The sequence below is a fragment of the Plectropomus leopardus genome, chromosome 18 (genome assembly GCF_008729295.1).
Source record: "Plectropomus leopardus isolate mb chromosome 18, YSFRI_Pleo_2.0, whole genome shotgun sequence".
Taxonomy (NCBI): domain Eukaryota; kingdom Metazoa; phylum Chordata; class Actinopteri; order Perciformes; family Serranidae; genus Plectropomus; species Plectropomus leopardus.
The window spans coordinates 7264083-7281268 of NC_056480.1; the positions used below are offsets into that span (position 1 = coordinate 7264083).

The window sequence follows — 17186 nt, forward strand, 5'->3', positions numbered from 1 at the left end:
GGGACAGATTCGGTTGACACCTTGTGTAGATCTGCTAAATTTGGTCATTTTCTCATAGCAGCATGGGTGAGAATCAGCAACGCCTGCACTGTTAGGAGGGTATTTTTGCAGTTTGTGTGTACATCTTTGTCTGTGTATGCACATGCAGGGTTTTGTAAAAGTGCATGAGAACCATTATGGATTGATGCACAGTGTGTGTGTGTGTGTGTATGTGTGTGTGTGTGTGAGCTGATTGATGCAAGATGCAGGAAGCTGACCATTTCTGAGAAAAAATATGTGCCAGTCCACACAGTCATTGCCTGAACTGCAGTTATTTTCAGTGTTGGACTGATTTCTGATTCAGCTCTGAGCCACTGTTAACATATAAAAAGAGTAACAGCTGCACTGATGACTGAAATGTCATTTTGCTGAGATCCTGCTAGTTTTGTTGCCAGACCACCTCTTCACATTCAGAAAGATGTCCATTGGCACAGTTTGATTTTGGGAATGAATGCGTCCTTCCTGTCCTGTGTACATGCCTATTAGCGGATTATGATTGCTTCACCTTTTTTTCACTAAACGTCCTGGAAGCAGGCAAAAGAACAAAGGTCTCCCGGCTGCAGTGCAGAGTTGGTTTTATCTCCACAGTCATCTGGCCCGGCTTACCCTGGCTGCCTTTCTCCAGGCTTTGTTTCTGGGTCATACAGTTGATGCTATTCACAAACAATTCATTCTGCTCCACTTTGAGAGTCAGCCAAAGAGAAAGAGATCACTATGAGCCTGAGCGCCCACACAGAGCAAACTTCACTTTTGATTATGGACCCACTACTGGTTTCACTTTGAACCAGCTCGGGCTGTGAAACGCAGGCGCTCGAGTTAGCACAGAAAAACAACGTTTGACTTCTCCCATTGCCCTGGTTTGAAAAAATCATTTTCTTTCAGCTGGGTTTCTGCAGTTTAATGGGGAGGTAGGGAGACAGATCGGCCCTGATTACAGCATATAAATACATCACCATGAGTAACATTTTCTAAGTAACAGAGCAAACATAAACATCAGCCTTAGACTCACAACTTAGGTTCACAACTGGAACAGTATGCAGAAAGTCTGCAGGTCCTTACATTCTCAGTATAGTCATATTTAACCAGTAGTTTTCTTAAATGTGAATCTATGATATCCGCATATTTACACAAGCATTTCTTTGCATCTCTTTATGTTCAATTAATAATAATGGATTTATTTTTTTAGTTTGCTTGGTGTTCTGTGGTTCAGGTGAAAAGTAAGCACAAGCACCTAAAGTGGCAATCGTGAAGATTTCAGTCCTGTTTGAGTTGCCGACACCTTTAGTTACTGGTGGTAAAAACAAATGTGGTTTAATACTACATATCGCAGAGCTATAGTGTCAGCAACACAAGCTGCTGTCAATTTGATAATAAAGTCAGGCGGTAATTGGACTCTTTCCATCATTCTGTGATCCACTTTGATCTGATTTTATGCTGCACATAATTTAAGTCTGCAGACAGCAGAGCACAGTGAAGAAGTTGGTTACCTTGCTAAATTGGAGGTGTGCAGATTGTCACGTGCAGCTCACTGTGGCTGCTCCTGACAGTTCAATTACTGCCTGCAATATTTCAAAATGATCTGGTGTCATCAAATGCCACCAATGACAGCTGTCTTCATTTGTCGACACATTTTTGATGAATGACACCGCTAAGTGCTAAACTTGAATCCAGTACAATGCCTTGAAAGATATTCAATACCAACACATTCTTACTGCAAACTTGTCAAGAACTGATGCTTGATCAGTTGCCTACACGTCAAAATATGACGCTCTAGGTACCCCTCCTGCATCAGTTTTGAACGTCCAGGGGCAGTGTGTCAGTTTATGCTCATCAAATGCATACAGTCTTGTTTCCAAATTAACTTTGTGCTTAAATTGAATAAAATGTTTCAAATATTTAGACACGTCATTCATATCAGTTAACTTGCAGAAAGTGTTGGGTTTGCATTAACAGTAATTTAACACAAGATTTTTTTCCAGGAATGTAACTTTCGACACCCACACCATAAAATTGTAAATACGGAAATAGTGCAGTACTTTCATCAGTGGGACACAGGCTCAGTTACTATTTAGTAACTTCATTTGGCACTAGATAATGGTTTAACAGACATTTATTTAAATGACAATCTTTTTAGATTTTTACATAAGTACAATTTCGAGGTACTTAAACATCTCAGCAAATCTAAATAAAGGTTTAAAAAAAGACATCCGTGTTTAGTATTCATTGGGTGGGACGGGGTGTAGCACAGAGTGTCCTGATAGCTGCTTGAGCTGCTCTCGTCTGGTCCAGAGCCCCGGTGTAATATTACAAGATAATAATGATTAAGCAGTATATCCTGGTTACATGCTCCTCTCACGCAGACACACACATTGTTCTTGTCGGCTGGTATTTTTCAGATTCGACTGGTTGGTAATGGCTCCTTGTTTGAAACCATGTACAGTAATTAAGAGCGACAGAGTTATGTAAGACTAATCCAATTCTTTATTAATCTTCCTCTCAGTAATAGAAATGCATTTGGCTGTGCAGGGACGGTGCTATTCTTTAACATGTCCATTCATTCTCTCCCTTCATTTCCCCTCCTGTTTTACTGAATCTCATTGAGAGAAAAAAAAAGGAGGCAGACATCCTCCCTCATCTATCTCTCCTCCCTCGCCATGCTCGTGCGGCGCATGTCAGGGAGGAGAGAGGGAAGAATGTGATGGTGCTATTTATAGTAACGGTTGCTGTTTAAAAAAAAAAAAATGCATTTCTGTATCTCATAGCCCCCTATCAACCCACCAATCCTTCCTTTAAAGGATTGAGAGAAATGTAACTGTCCTTCCTCCTCTGTGTGGCTCCACTTCCCCAACCCCTATCATCATCCTGTCATCCATCCGTCATCCTTTTTAGTTTGCTGGTACAATTGTTTAGATGCTCTCAGCAGAGGATGTATAATTCATTTCTCCTCCCGAGTTGTTGCACACCAGCCATGAATTGAGTCAGGCCGAGGAGGAGGAGAGGGGAAGGAGTGAGCAGGGAGGAGAGGAGGGAGGAATAAAGAGGCAGTGAGAAGGAGCAAAGCTTCGTGCTACGCATCTCAAGTCGGCTTTGTTTTAAACATGGCTCGCTCATGTATATTTTCTCTCAGACCTCTGGCTCTTATCAGGGATCAGGACACAGCAGGTCTGCAGCTGTGCCATGTATGTGATATTACTTTAGCGCTCTGTGATCCATAATTAAACCTGTTAGTCGCTCTTATTCTGCTAAATACTCTTTTGACGCTGGAAAACAAACTCTCAGGGTGTGCTCGTGTCATCAGTTCTGTATAACGTTTCACCTCACAGAGAAAGGTAACTAAGTAAGATCATTTTTGTACAGTGCTGGACCACACATTCTCGTTCCAGCTCGTAAAATACAGTTTCCTGGTCAGTGGACTTGTGAGGTGTCCTCCTGCGTCTGTCGTTTACATTCTGGGACAGAGTTATGATCTACGCCTGTTGCAATCATTGTGTCTTTTAGAAGATACACATACATTTTTACAGGAAATATGCAGTTTCTGCTCGTAAGATGCATATAGTCTTTTTCATTTTGAAGGAATGTTAGTTTTACTGTTTTGAATCTTTTGTTAATAACTCTAGTGTTGTCTCATTTCAGAAAGTTGATTTTTGTTCGTGTGGAAGTTTCAAGTAAAGCAAGAAAATGATCGAAGTACAGAATTTGTATTTTTAGACCTTTTCATAATTGAATTCACAGAACAATTACTGCATTATGATATGTACTGTTACTGTGATATGAAATTACATTTGCTGTGATAAAAGATTTTGGCCATATTGCCCACCCCTACTCAGTTGTACTAAGGTAGTACTACATTTTTGGCATTCTGACAGTGTGTAACTTCAGATGCATAAATTTCATCATCTCCACTTCGAGTCATCCCACAGTAAGCTGCGCGGGGTTCAGTGCTCTCTGACAGCATGTATAACAAACACTCCCATGTTCCCAGAATAATCAGTGAGAGAAGTGAAACATTTTCATTTCAGTCCCAAGAGGACGGTGTGATTTAAGGTCATGGGATAGGAAATTTCCCGGAGAGGTTTTGTTTTCAGCAAATGCGACTTGCTGTGCATTCGTTGACTGAATCATATTGAGTTCCTGCTCTGTTTCTGAGATGTACTACATGTCATCAGAGAGGGACAGGACCACCTAAACAGTAGTTTTCACCCTCCTGTTATCTGGACTGACAGCACAGATGCTGTTGCTGTTGTTGTTGTCTTGTTCCAGTCATTCTGAGCCGTGTCAGAGTTGTTGTAATTGCTCGGTGACAGTGGCCTGACAGAAGGCCCTAATTGGCTGTTTTCCTGGGCTTGCTGGGCCTGCCAGCAAACACTGAAATTTTTAGTTTGGCCGACATATAGCTGTCATCTTTTCATCCCAGCCAACACCAATTTGTCCATCAGGGACATTTAAACATGTATTTAGTTTAGACATTTATACAGTTCATTGCTGGTAAACGCACGTGGCTCTAATTTAACTTTTAAAGGGATAGTTCACCCAAAAATGAAAATTCAGTCATTATCTACTCACCTTTTGCTGATGGAAAGTCAGCTTAAGTTTTATGTTCCACAAAGCACTGTCTGGAGTTTCACTGGGAAAAGGTGTTGCTGTTATCTCAAAACAATTAAAGCAAATGGTGACCAGAATTTAAATGTTACAAAAATCCATAATAAAACCACAAAATGTCTCCATATTGCTCATTACAGAGAGAGCTCTTGAGTAAGTAGTAAGTAGTAAGTACGACTGTGTGTGGGAGAGGCTTTCAGGTAGCATGTAAAGACTGGCGTGCGGGTACCACAGGTCTCGCGTGAGCGCGCATACGTGAGTGCGGCACCTACTTTAGGCACCAATACAATTTCAGCAGAGCTTTTATCAAAGACTAAACACAAGCAAAGACTAAATGTACAAGGCTAAAAAACATGATGCCAGTGATTTTTTTCAAAACAACTTGGCACGTCAGGGCTTCAGGATACTTGGATTATGTCCGGATGAGCAGTATGGAGACATTTTGTGGTTTTATTATGTATATTTTAAAATGTTTGTGTCGTTGTCACCATTTGCAATTGTTTGCGAGATGAGTGCAACACCTTTTCCCTGTAAACCTCTGGCAGTGTTTTGTGGACTATAAAACTAAAACAATGAGGGTGAGTAGATAATGACTGAATTTTCATTTTTGGGTGAACTATCCCTTTAAGGTGTTACATAACGGATTGTTAATGTCAGTGAGTGTGTGATGCTTTTCTTGTAGATCTTCTGTTCTGTTTTTGAGTTTATTCTTGCTCTGTTTGGACCATTCACAAAATCTGATTCCTTTAGAAAACGTTGCTCCGACCTCTAATCCTCAGCTGCAGCCGCAGCCGCAGCAGCAGACTTCAGGTGTGATGAAAAGGGTCTTTGGCTCCCATTCAGCATAAATGAGCCGTCTGTGTTTTTAGAACGAGTGGGCAGATTGCATGATGAAAAATGGCCTATTTCAGTGACACCTTACAACTCACTGCTGGCTGTCGCTTCTGCGCCTGCATCAGTGGCTGATGAGACTAAAATAGTCCCTGAGCCTGATGCTTCCCATGAAAAACAAAACTAAAAATAATCGCTACTTCGTGGAGGAGACGGCAAAGCAGTGTGATACAGGTTTATAAGAAGGAATCGAGGTTTCTGCTGATGTGACTTTTGTCCTTCAACTCCTGAAAGCTCCAGTCGATATTATGCAGCCTCCAGTGAAACACAATCGCTCCTGATTTTGTGGATTTTAAAGTCTCTATTTTCAAGTTGTCTGCCTGAAATGGGAACTTGATTGAGGATTTGTTCTAACATGTGAGAGTTGAACGTAGATATAGAGCTATAAAAGCGTTCATGTCAAAGCTTTTTGCTTTTCTTTTGTGCTTTTTTATTCAGTGATAGCTTTCACTGAATAGATTCCTCTCTCTGGCTGAAGATGAAACCTGCTGGTGCAATTATCAGTTATGGTTTACAGTGGTGAGAAACTGCCTTCTGGACTGTAAATGGTTACCACTGCAAACATTATGCCAGTTAAACACCCAAAATATCCATATAAACATACTATGTTGAATTTGTGTCAGTGGATTTGATATGTAGTACTGTGCAAAAGTCTTAGGCCACCCTAAACTTTGTTTTTCTAGATTAATGATACATGCATATTAATTTCTCAATATCACTACTAAAATACAACCAGAACATACAGGATATATGTACGGTATTAAAAATGCAAATATTTCAGGTTAAAACAACTTCAACAGGCTAAAGTTGGAAGTGTTTTTTGTGAGCTGCCATTCCACTCAGCATGTCTTGAAACTCTCTTGGGAAGACAAATGAGATTGACAGCGCTAATCTTTAATCTGTATTTACTCCAGGTTGCATTCAAGACAATTCCCAAAGCGCAATATTGATTGTTTGAGCAACCTTTTGTTATGGTTTTACAATTCCATGTTCCTCACTGTTCCTCACAGCTGCAAAAATCAACAGCAGACAGTGGTCCTAAAAGGACATTTTTTGGAATAATGGTAAACTGTAGCTTTACAGTAATGTCTTAGAAAATCATAATGGGTGGAAATGGCTCACTAATGGCTGTTAAATGTCTAAGTAACAGCAAACATTAACCAACAACATTTAGATGTTATACCAGACTGAGTAAGACTAATGCAGCAAAACATACAAATATTAAATTGAGCAAGGCTGCTCATGAATGTAAATTTCATAGGAAAATTTGAAACTGGCAATAGGGCTGCAACCAACCGCTGTTTTCATTTATCAATTAATCTTATTTTCTCAGTTTATCATTTTGTAAGTAAATGGCACATAATAGATAAAAACTATTCACTATTTAGATCCAAAGCTATTCAGTTTAGTATGAAGGAGAAGAGCATCAATTTTTCACATTTAAGAATCATGAAACCAGCAAGTGTTTGGTTTTTTGCTTTCAAAAATGATTATTCATTAATCAAAATAGTGCCAATTAATTTTCTGTCAATCAGTTCATCAACTAATTGTTGCAACTCTAATTGGCAGTAGCTTTCCCAGTCCTAGATTATGTGAGTTCATCTCTCAGCACATGACATTTATTTTTATTGTTGTTTGCATGTACATATACTTGTATAATATCAGAAAAACAGTATTCGATATTGCAGATTTTATGGTTATAGCATGTTGAATTTTATGAAGAATGAGCATAGTGGCGGTCATCGACCATGGATCTGCCGCCATCTAGTGGATTGTTAGTAGTATAACGTTCAGTGTGGGAGGACCTGATGTGATTCAACATGCTCACAGATGGAAATATCATCAGTAGATGTAGTAAAATGAACCTATAAATCATCTTGAAATTACCTTAAATAAGACATCTTTTAAAACTATGTTTAAATACCATTAAACAGATCATATAATGCTGTTTTGGAAGCCAGAAGCACGAAAAACCATTTATATTTAAGCATTTCTACAGTAAAGTACAAGTGATATGACTTTATAACAATTTTAGAGCAATACTTATGGATAAAAACATCAGAAAATGTGCCTGTGTGTTTTTCTACTATTATCCATCACTCAGCCTTTTATTTTTCCTGCTTGCCCACGCAGCTGTTCACTGCAACCTGAGCCAGAATGGCATCGACCACCAGATGTGCCCGGAGGACATGACGTCACAACTGGAGGACGAGGAGGAGTCTGTGGACGTGGGGACTGTGCTGCTGGACGACGACAGCCCGAGCTACCAGGACGTCAGCCCCCCCATGTACCAGCGCCGCTCGCCGCCACACCGCTCCGTCTCTGAGTCTGAGCTGTCACGGGTAAGAGATGGTTTAATCCAAAGAGCATCCACATCAACACTCATCACAAATAATTGAGTAGACTGCTTCATCCTAAATTATTGTCCACAAAAATGAGCACTTTCTTAACTTTGGGAAATATGTATAACAATACTTATTTATTTTTATAGTACCTTTCAGATTATTCTTTCAGTGTTTGTAGAAGTCTTCTTCTTACTAAAGATTACTAAAAAAAAAATCAACATATACATTATGATCTAGGCTATTTTACAGATTAAGCAACCCAGCAGTGTATTCATTAGTTTAAATCAGCTCAGATTTTACCGGCAGCATTAAAGCAATGCTTACACATTAATGCATCTATAAATATAGTCAAATCGTACAATACTGTTCTGAAATGCGCCATTTTGCACAATGATACTTTTGCTTTTGTACTCCTATTCAAGTACATTTGGAATGCAGGACAGAAAAGTCATGGAATTAGTAAAAATCATTGAAAGTTTTGGAAAAGTCAAGGGCTTTTGTTGTGTGTAATGAAACTGTTACAATAATCATCTGTGATAACCTTTTCTGGTACTGTAACATGATGGCAATTTTCTTGTAGCTGTCGACTTAACGTAGCTCTAATTTGTGTTAATATATGACATCTTGTTGACCATCACATATGTTTCTTAATTTTTTTCCCTGCTTTCCATCTCTCCATATATCCCTGCTAGATGAAATTATGTTTGAAAGGATTTTGAATCTGATATATTTAAAAAATTCAGTGCAAATAGGACAAGGAAAACAAATATTATGGGTCCTTGAAAACTAATCTAAAAGTTTTTGTCCATGGAAATGTGTGGGAACCCTGTTGACATGTTATCAAGCTTCTACAGAAGTTGCTGTGTCTGATGTGTTTACAAAAAACAGCTGTTTCTGACCATCTGATCAATTTAAGTCCAGTATTCACTTTACTGTCAGCTCTTTTTGGCCTTTAACATCTCCTGAGGGAAATAACTGGACCTTTAGCTTCTAAAAGCTCCACTATGTTCACCAGCTGATTTTTAACTTGGTCTGGTTGTCGTTCGGGGCTGTTCAGGTAATCTGTATAACCAGATATCCACATATAAGAACTGTGGCCAATGGGACAAGATTTCGGTATTTTGGAGTTTGCAGTCCAAATAGTATTGACCAATAAGATATCGTATCGTTCATGATAATTCTGGTATATTTTTTATATGATAAAAATAATGCATATCGCGATAATGGCAACATTTCTACCTCTTGACTTAGCGACGTCAAAGCATGCTCTTTACTTTCCTTAAAAACACTCGACTGATGGCCTGAATGTAGACCGTGGATAGGGGATGTGGTGTTACCCACTCTTGTGCAGTAGGTGGCGGTATGCACCTAAACGTTGTTTGCGCCAGTAACTAAGAGAAGAAGGAGAAGAAGCCGTCAAAGCACGCAGCGCGCAGTAACAACAAACGTGGCGGAAAGCGAAAGTGCCGGCTCCGCGGTGGATGAGTTAGTCCCAAACAGGGCAGCGACTTCAGGGGTGTGGAGAGCCAAAAATCCCGCGAGGAGAGCGCGGCAACGACAACAAATGCAACGAGTCCAAGCAGACAGCACACACCGGCTCAGCCTAGCATCTTTCGTAAGTTGCCCTCCCCATCAAAGCCATCATATTTTGTTTGGCTCAAGATATGACGTAATTTCAAACTGTCGCGAGCGAAGGCTTCAAACGGCTCGTTAAAAAGTTGATTTTTATTTTGTTGTACGGTTTTGTTTAGTTTTCACTATATATTTTATGGCAAACTATTACATTCCTGACATATGAAACACTATGCAATTTTATGCTCTTGAAATTATTATTTTTTAAAATCATATTTTCTATGTATTTTGCAGTATTTGGCATATGGTCAAGAATATCATTATTGCAAAATTACCCTGAAATGATATTCTTTAAGGGCCATATTCCACCCCTACTGACCGATCACAGTGGGCTGTGGTTGTGTGCAGATAAACAATCTGTGAAAAGAGGCAGAGCATATTTCTGCAAGGAAATCTCGTAACCCACGACTATCTTCTGACCACATACAGTAGTTTGTTATTCTTTTTTTCTGTAATAAATTTGCATTCATATGCAGATATCTGTTCATAGAGATTAGCCGAAATGTCATCTAGACCCGTCTGAAGTTGCTAATTAAACTGTTAATAATGACCAGCCCACTGAAGAGAACATTTTAGCTCACGTCAGCTGGTCAGTAAGGGAATCAACAAAATGTTGGCTTCTGCCTCTAGAGGCTTTATTGTCAGCCGATGGGTTCTGAGATTGCTGGTCAGGTTGCATACAACAGAACAGGTTAATCAATATTTTATTTATCAACCAGAAGTGAGAGGGAACCAAAATAGTCGGCCAAAAGATGTCTAATACAAGCCGGTCAAAATTCAATTTTTCCAATACTTAGGATTAGTTTTGTAGGTATTTGTTTATAAATCAGTCATTCTCTGATGTACTTTGTCAGCTTTGTTTAGCATGCTTACATGCTTAGTGAACCCCAAGGGGTTATCTGTGGGCCGAAAAAACTAAAATTCCCGAAAAGATGCATTCTTTCTAATGGCCAGCAGGGGGCGGCTCCACTGGTTGCAAAAAGAAGTCAGCTGATTGTTTATGAGAAAATGACCATACTTCTCACTTGATTTATTAACTCAGCTCTTTAGCTCTGACTTCTCATCTAAATATGATCACTTCTAGCTCCTAAAAAATAAGATGGCAATAGACAAAATGCTAAACTAAAGCTTCAGAGTGGCAGTCCACAAACCAATGGGTCATGTCACAATAACTACATTTTCTTCTTTACACAGTCTGTGATTAAATCCTCCTTAAAACAACCTTTTAGCATGCTGGCATCAAAAACACAGGTGTCCAGAGTACAAAACAACCTAAAATAATCACACTCAAAAAATCCACATTCAGGGCGTGGCTGCACTGCTGCGGTTTCAATGCTTTAATAATACCTTTACTTGGTACTAAGCCGACTGTATTTGTACTAAGATTACAGTCAAAAACGTCCTCCCGCGTGCCACACACAAAACAAATCAACCACCCACTTAATAATAATCCCCTATGTTCCACACATCCACCTCTTCAGTACAAACAAAGAGTTTAACAGCGAATAAACACGGAAAGACAAGCTGTTGTTTCAGCTCCTTCTCAGCGTTTCTGATAATAGTTCAAAGCATCCATCATCAGCAACGCAGAATAAATTCCTAACTTCCTCTCCAGAAATAGACCGTGTGTTTGGGACAGTGGGAGGAGACGGGAGTGATCACCACACACACACACACAAACACCACACTCGCATATTCTCTTTTTTCTGTGTGAAATCTGTGATAATCAGCTGTCAGTCAAAGCAAGTGAGAAAACTTTGAGTCAGACGCGGTCCTCTGTGTACACGCTGTTTGAGCTTTTTTTGAAACTCTAGACAGACAGACAGACAGGCCTCGGACCAATCAGTGCAAACACACACACACACACACACAAAGTGGAGCTGTTGTGTCATGCTTGTGCTGTAAGTTAATATGGGGTGGTTCTGTGGTGAAAAAGGGAAAAAAACACAGTATCTTTAACATACTACCTGTACTGTGTGGTTTCTGCAGGTATCATCATGTAATTTTATATCTCAGCATCTTTCCGTTTGGAGCTGAATTATATTAGAGACCCGGAGGACGACGTGCATTAGCTGAAATAATTTAACTGACTAAGCTTTCAGTCTCAGTGTTGTGTCTCTGGACTGCAGTTAAGAATGAGTTTTTCTCTTTGGGGGAAATTCAATAGATCGAGTGCATAAAGGCCGTAATTACAAAGAATGGCAATCTATTCTATCATGCAGCACAGCCAAGGGCCAGATAGCATTTATTAATACTTACAGGGTTTGAGCTTAATTAAGAGCTCGATGGGAGGTTTGCAGCGTCGGACATGTTAACTTCACTGTTAACAATTAAAGTCACAGGGGAACAGCACTTAGAGCCGCTACAGCTTCAGCAGTGTCATGTACTGTTTTTCCAAGTGAGAAGAAATATGCGTGCTCGGTGAAACTTGATATTGATATGCTATTGCTTTACGAGCTGCCTAACTGCGGAGGTGGGAGTAACGCACACAGTGGCAAGTCTATAGTGTTAACCTTCATTCCCAGGTTATTGTGGTGAAAATCAAGCAAGTCAATTCTGGCTTTCTAACTAATGTTTGACCAGCCAATAAGATAATAAGTTTGCTAAAAAGGCGCATTCAGCTCCATATCTTTGTGGGTTTTGTAGTGACGGATGAAGTCAGATAATGTGTTGGTTGTGTCACAGGTTTTTAAGCTTGCATACCGCTTTTCTCTGTCTACCAGTCATTGACAACATAATCATCAAATACAAATTTTATTATGCTTACACTAGCCTTCTTCATGATAGCTGGATCGTGCAGTGGCCTCTATACTGGGAGGCCTTGTAGGCTGCCATGTTTGCATACATTGAGCCCAGTCATTTGCTTTTTCATAATATAACAAAATTAAAGAAGGTCAAGTCTTTTCAAATCATCTATCTCAAGTTTCAGTAAAGTCTTGAGTCATGAATAGCAAGCTGGAGTCATGTCAAGTCTGTTATCACTGTTAGTCAAGCTAGTCTCAAGTCCTCAAATTTGCAATGGGAGTCTGACTCGAGTCAAGTCGTGACTCGGGTCCCCCATCGCTGCCTCACTCTTATAACAGGCTAACCCAAAATCCTACTGTATAACATTTGTTTGAAAAAATACACAGTGAAAATATACAATATACAAATATACAATGAAATGTATACCAATGAGCTCAAGGTGAATCATCAAAATTACCTTAACAGAGGGATTTTAATATCAAAACCTATCAAAATATTTATTTTTGTTATTCTGTTTTTAGTGGTAAATAAATCTAAAACAATATTTTTGATACATATTTGTCTTATACCAAGAGTGATAAAGACACATTGTTTATTGTAACACTTTACCTCTGTGATTTTGACAGTATATCCACTGTAAAAAGTGATGTAGCAACTTGTACTGCGCACATGCTTAAGGGTTTAAAGACACAAAATTCGATATGTTTAGCTCACAGATTAAGGTGTTTCAGAGGCTGATTTGTGATGGATAAGATAAACAAATTTCTGTACAGTAACAACAATAACATACATGTTATGAGGGCAGAGTATTGAGTATGGGGCCTCAGTTAGCTCTGAAGATATAAAGACATAAATTAAGGTCTTTATACTGTAGAAATGCATATTCTAGGTCAATTCAGTTCATCAAATCTGCTGCGTTAATTTTTAACTATTGGATTAAAGATGAATTCTGCGCACGGCTGAATTTGTAATAGAGCCGAGGCTCTGCCATAGATTAAACATGAGGCATAAAACAGCCATTTAGACTCAGTGGATGGCCCTAACATCCATAGCAAATCAGCTCATCACAGTCGTAATCAATATCAAGCCCAAGGTGAATATATCTTGTTTGGTGTTAACACACCCTGCGATGCTTTATGGACCTTGCCGAATCTCAAGGTCAGGGACAGTGCAGGGGTCTTTCTCGCTTTCTTTGATGTGCCTGAGTAAAGTTGGCAAACAGAGGCTCCTTATGAAGGCTTATTAATTTATGCAGCGTGGCGTGTTATTTTCTGTCAGCCATCCTTGGCTCTGTGGATATACACACACACATAGACATATCTCATTTTCATCCTCATTCCTGTATGTAACAGATTAATTAATACGGGGAATTTTCATCTCCTGCCAGCTCTGGCCGAGAGAAACAGAGCGAGGCAGGGAGAGAGGAGAGTGAGAGAGAGCATGCCAGAGCTGTTAATTAGCTGTGCAGTGGAGATAGGGCAGACGACACTGGGCTCCGTGTCTCAAACAGCCATTCACTCAGTCAACATGACACTAATGGCAGCGGCCCTCCTCCTCCTCAGCGCCATCTCTGTCCACTTTCTCCAAAAGGTGGTTGCAGTGTGTATTTGTGACACTAGAGGGCAGTATGTAACAGTGAATGTCACCGTAAACAAGTTTAATATATGAGGAAAGGATCACAGTCTAATGCAACCTTGCAGTATCTCTGGTCTTCTTAAAAATATATCAAATAAATGGAAAATGTAAGCAGAATCTGAATCTACGTGCAAGAAATTTACACACTGTCAAATCAGAGCAAAACTAATAAAGCAGTGCAAGATGATAACATCGTATTTTAGCATTTGTAGTCTGTATATAAGCGTGTCACGTATATTTATCACCACTGTGTTTATGGACGTCACTGTCAAAAACTTGTGTGTTATATGAGGAGATTATAAAAAAATTATATATATATATATATATACACACACACACACACACACACATATATATATACATATATATATATATATATATATATATATATATATATATATATATATATATATATATATATATATATATAATCATGTGTATCGTAAATAAACAGTTGCTTTATCATTTTATAGATACATACAAGCAGTTTATCACATGTTTATATACGGCTTATAAATGGTGTGACCACAGTATGCTAAATTGTTTCATATGTATCTCTTCATAGGAGAGTTTATATTTATTGCAAATTCTGTACATAAATAAACAGTTGCTTTATCATTTTATAGATACATACAAGCAGTTTATCACATGTTTATATACGGCTTATAAATGGTGTGACCACAGTATGCTAAATTGTTTCATATCACTCTTTCTTTGACTCTCCCATGAACTTAATCACAGTGATATGCTGTACAGTTAAAGCCGAATGGCTAACATTTTGTGTTTTTATTAATATATTTCCGGCAGAAATTCCTACTCTTCTGCATTGCTGTTTTACTCTGTTTTGATTAAGTGTTGAAATGAAAACCTCTTATTAGTTGAGGGTTCAAGGTAATACTGCTTTAGTAAAACAAAATCTTCCATAAACGAAAAAATGCATAAAACTCCTTAAAGGAGCAGATGATTAAAAGTTCATTTTCTTAATTTGAATGAAAATTGTGTCGAATTTTCCCTAAAATGTCCCCAGGACATTGGCTCTGTAGGAGCATGTCATCCTCTGGTCAATCGTAAGGTTGAGATGGCTAAGATACTGAACACCAAATTGCTCCCTGTGGTTGTGCATGAATGTATAAGCAGGTAGCACCGTGCACAGAAGCCCCGCCAACCAGGAAAACGGGTGAATGCGACAAGTAGTGTGAAGGCGTTTTGAGTGGTTGAGCGACTAGAAAAACGCTATTCAAGTGCAAGTCCATTCACTAAGTCCATTCAGTCAACCTAAAGAAAAATCTGTAAAATGAGTTCTTTCAATTAAAATACTTGACCTTATCATGCTCAACAGACCCGTATACAGTCCCAGCATGTGAATACTGATGCTTTGTCACGCCCCTTAGCGTCTCATAGCAACATACACAGCACCCTTTAGTATTTAAGTTGACACACAGCTGAAACGCACTGGAACATGTGGTTAATGTTGTACGGTTAGGTTTAGGCAACAAAACGACTTGGTTAGGTTAAGAAAAAAGATCATATTTTGAGTTAAAATAAGTACGTTTGTTATGTAACTTGATGTGAAGTCATGGAGTGACGAAAGTCAGCAAGTGACGTAGCATTACGTTGAAACAACACTGACTTTTGGCTTCACACAAGACATGAAGTGATGTGTCCTGGATGAAAGTTTTGTTTGACCTATCCACCTTTGCTCCCGCCTGCCATATGCAGACTTTCTAGCCCTTTACACCGGGTCAGTTTCTTTCAGTGTTATTGCCGTGGATCTGTTTACGCTGGAATTAGCGGGCAGCTTTACGTGTCTCATAAAGACACTAAAGGGAGTCTTTGGCAAGGATATCACATGCCAGAGCATCTGTATTTGATGCCCAAAGAATTAGAACAAACTGGCTCAACAATCTCGTCTTTGAAAAATATCAGAAAAGCAATTTTCAAAATATAGTAATTATGCCTCATGAAAGATTCAATACAGTCTTGGAAACAGAGCTGATTCTACCTTGTCCCTTTTTCCGTATATACTCTTCAGTGTGGCATCTCTTGTCGAGATTTTCGGTTAATTGTTTTGAACAGTTTTATCCAAAAAAACACAGTTTTTTCCTAATGACCACGGCTGGACAGCTGTAATGGTTCTGAACAACAGAAGCAGCTGTTTTGCTGTCAAAGAGATATTGAATATTTGTTGTTGCCCTTGCACGCGTTTATTCAATAAAATGAAACGCTGTGCTCTACTTTTGTCTGGGGAAATAACCAGGGTTGAGGTTCAGTTGTAGCTATTTCTAGGAAGTAAACAATGCCATCTATTTGACATTATAAGGTCGACTGTGGCCGTTTTAATACGCAATGCAGTAAATTATTGAGAAAACAATGTCATCTATGTGCTAATTGCTGCTGTAGTTAACATTTCTAATTGGGTGTAAAGCCGTTTGACCCTGCAATCAGCCTTACAATCTTGGAGCCAGAATGAAGACGGGGGTTGCAGCTCTCCTTAGAAACAGCGACGGCTGTATTCAACACAACTGCCAAATTTCACTCCCTCAGTCACATGCTGTTTGTCGCTGGAGTGCTTTTCAGTGCTTTTAATTCCCAGCTCTTTTTGTATTCCAATAGCGTCTCCACAAAGGGGCCATGTGATTGCCTCTTGATTAATTTAGCTGAGTACATTCATATTGGATTTTAAAATGCTTATCAGTGTTAGCGCGATTACATGCTTCATTATGTAAGTAATAGTTTTCCACTGTGGTCGTTAATGTGTGGATGTTTATTCCAGACTCTGGCTCATGTTTGGGTTGCAAGTTTTTTTTTTTTCCTTCCCGAAGGCTTTTATTCCTCGTCTTTAATTTCTGAGGTCGTCCTTGCTCTGTTGCTAAGGTAACGTGAAGAGCACTGGGCTTTCAGTTATCAATTAAAGCCAAGGACGGCGACACACTAAACGCACGTTGGCACACATGAAAATTGGATGGCTTGTGTGCGTATATATTTTTTTCCCCGTTTGTGTTCCTGGGCTGCACATGTGCGTCCATTCCCCAGACGTATCCCACTTAGAAATAAAGCAGGCTTCTCCTCTCACCCCTGCGCTGTCACTCAAATCTCTAATTGGCCCGGAGTCTCTTGAACACAGCTCCTTTGAGCATGATTGTGCTCCTGTTTTCTTCTCTCCGCTGTTTTCTCTCCGCCCTTTGGCTCTGCCACCCGGCTGGCAGGCTAGGAAGACACCAGCTCACCTATTGTACCCAACCCCGGGAACACTGCTATGGGCTAAATCAGTGCAGAATGTAAAACACAGATGGCCATTGA

The 17186-nt window shown here is 39.4% G+C and overlaps 1 protein-coding gene across 3 annotated transcripts in view; it reads left to right on the forward strand.

Annotated features, from left to right (window-relative positions):
• Positions 1-17186, forward strand: part of samd12 (sterile alpha motif domain containing 12) — a 140682-nt gene that overhangs the window by 18668 nt on the left and 104828 nt on the right. For all 3 annotated transcript variants that reach the window (XM_042505968.1, XM_042505967.1, XM_042505969.1), the window contains exon 2: positions 7663-7871. In XM_042505968.1, coding sequence (XP_042361902.1) covers positions 7663-7871 — 209 coding nt within the window. The remainder of the gene's footprint in view (positions 1-7662; positions 7872-17186) is intronic.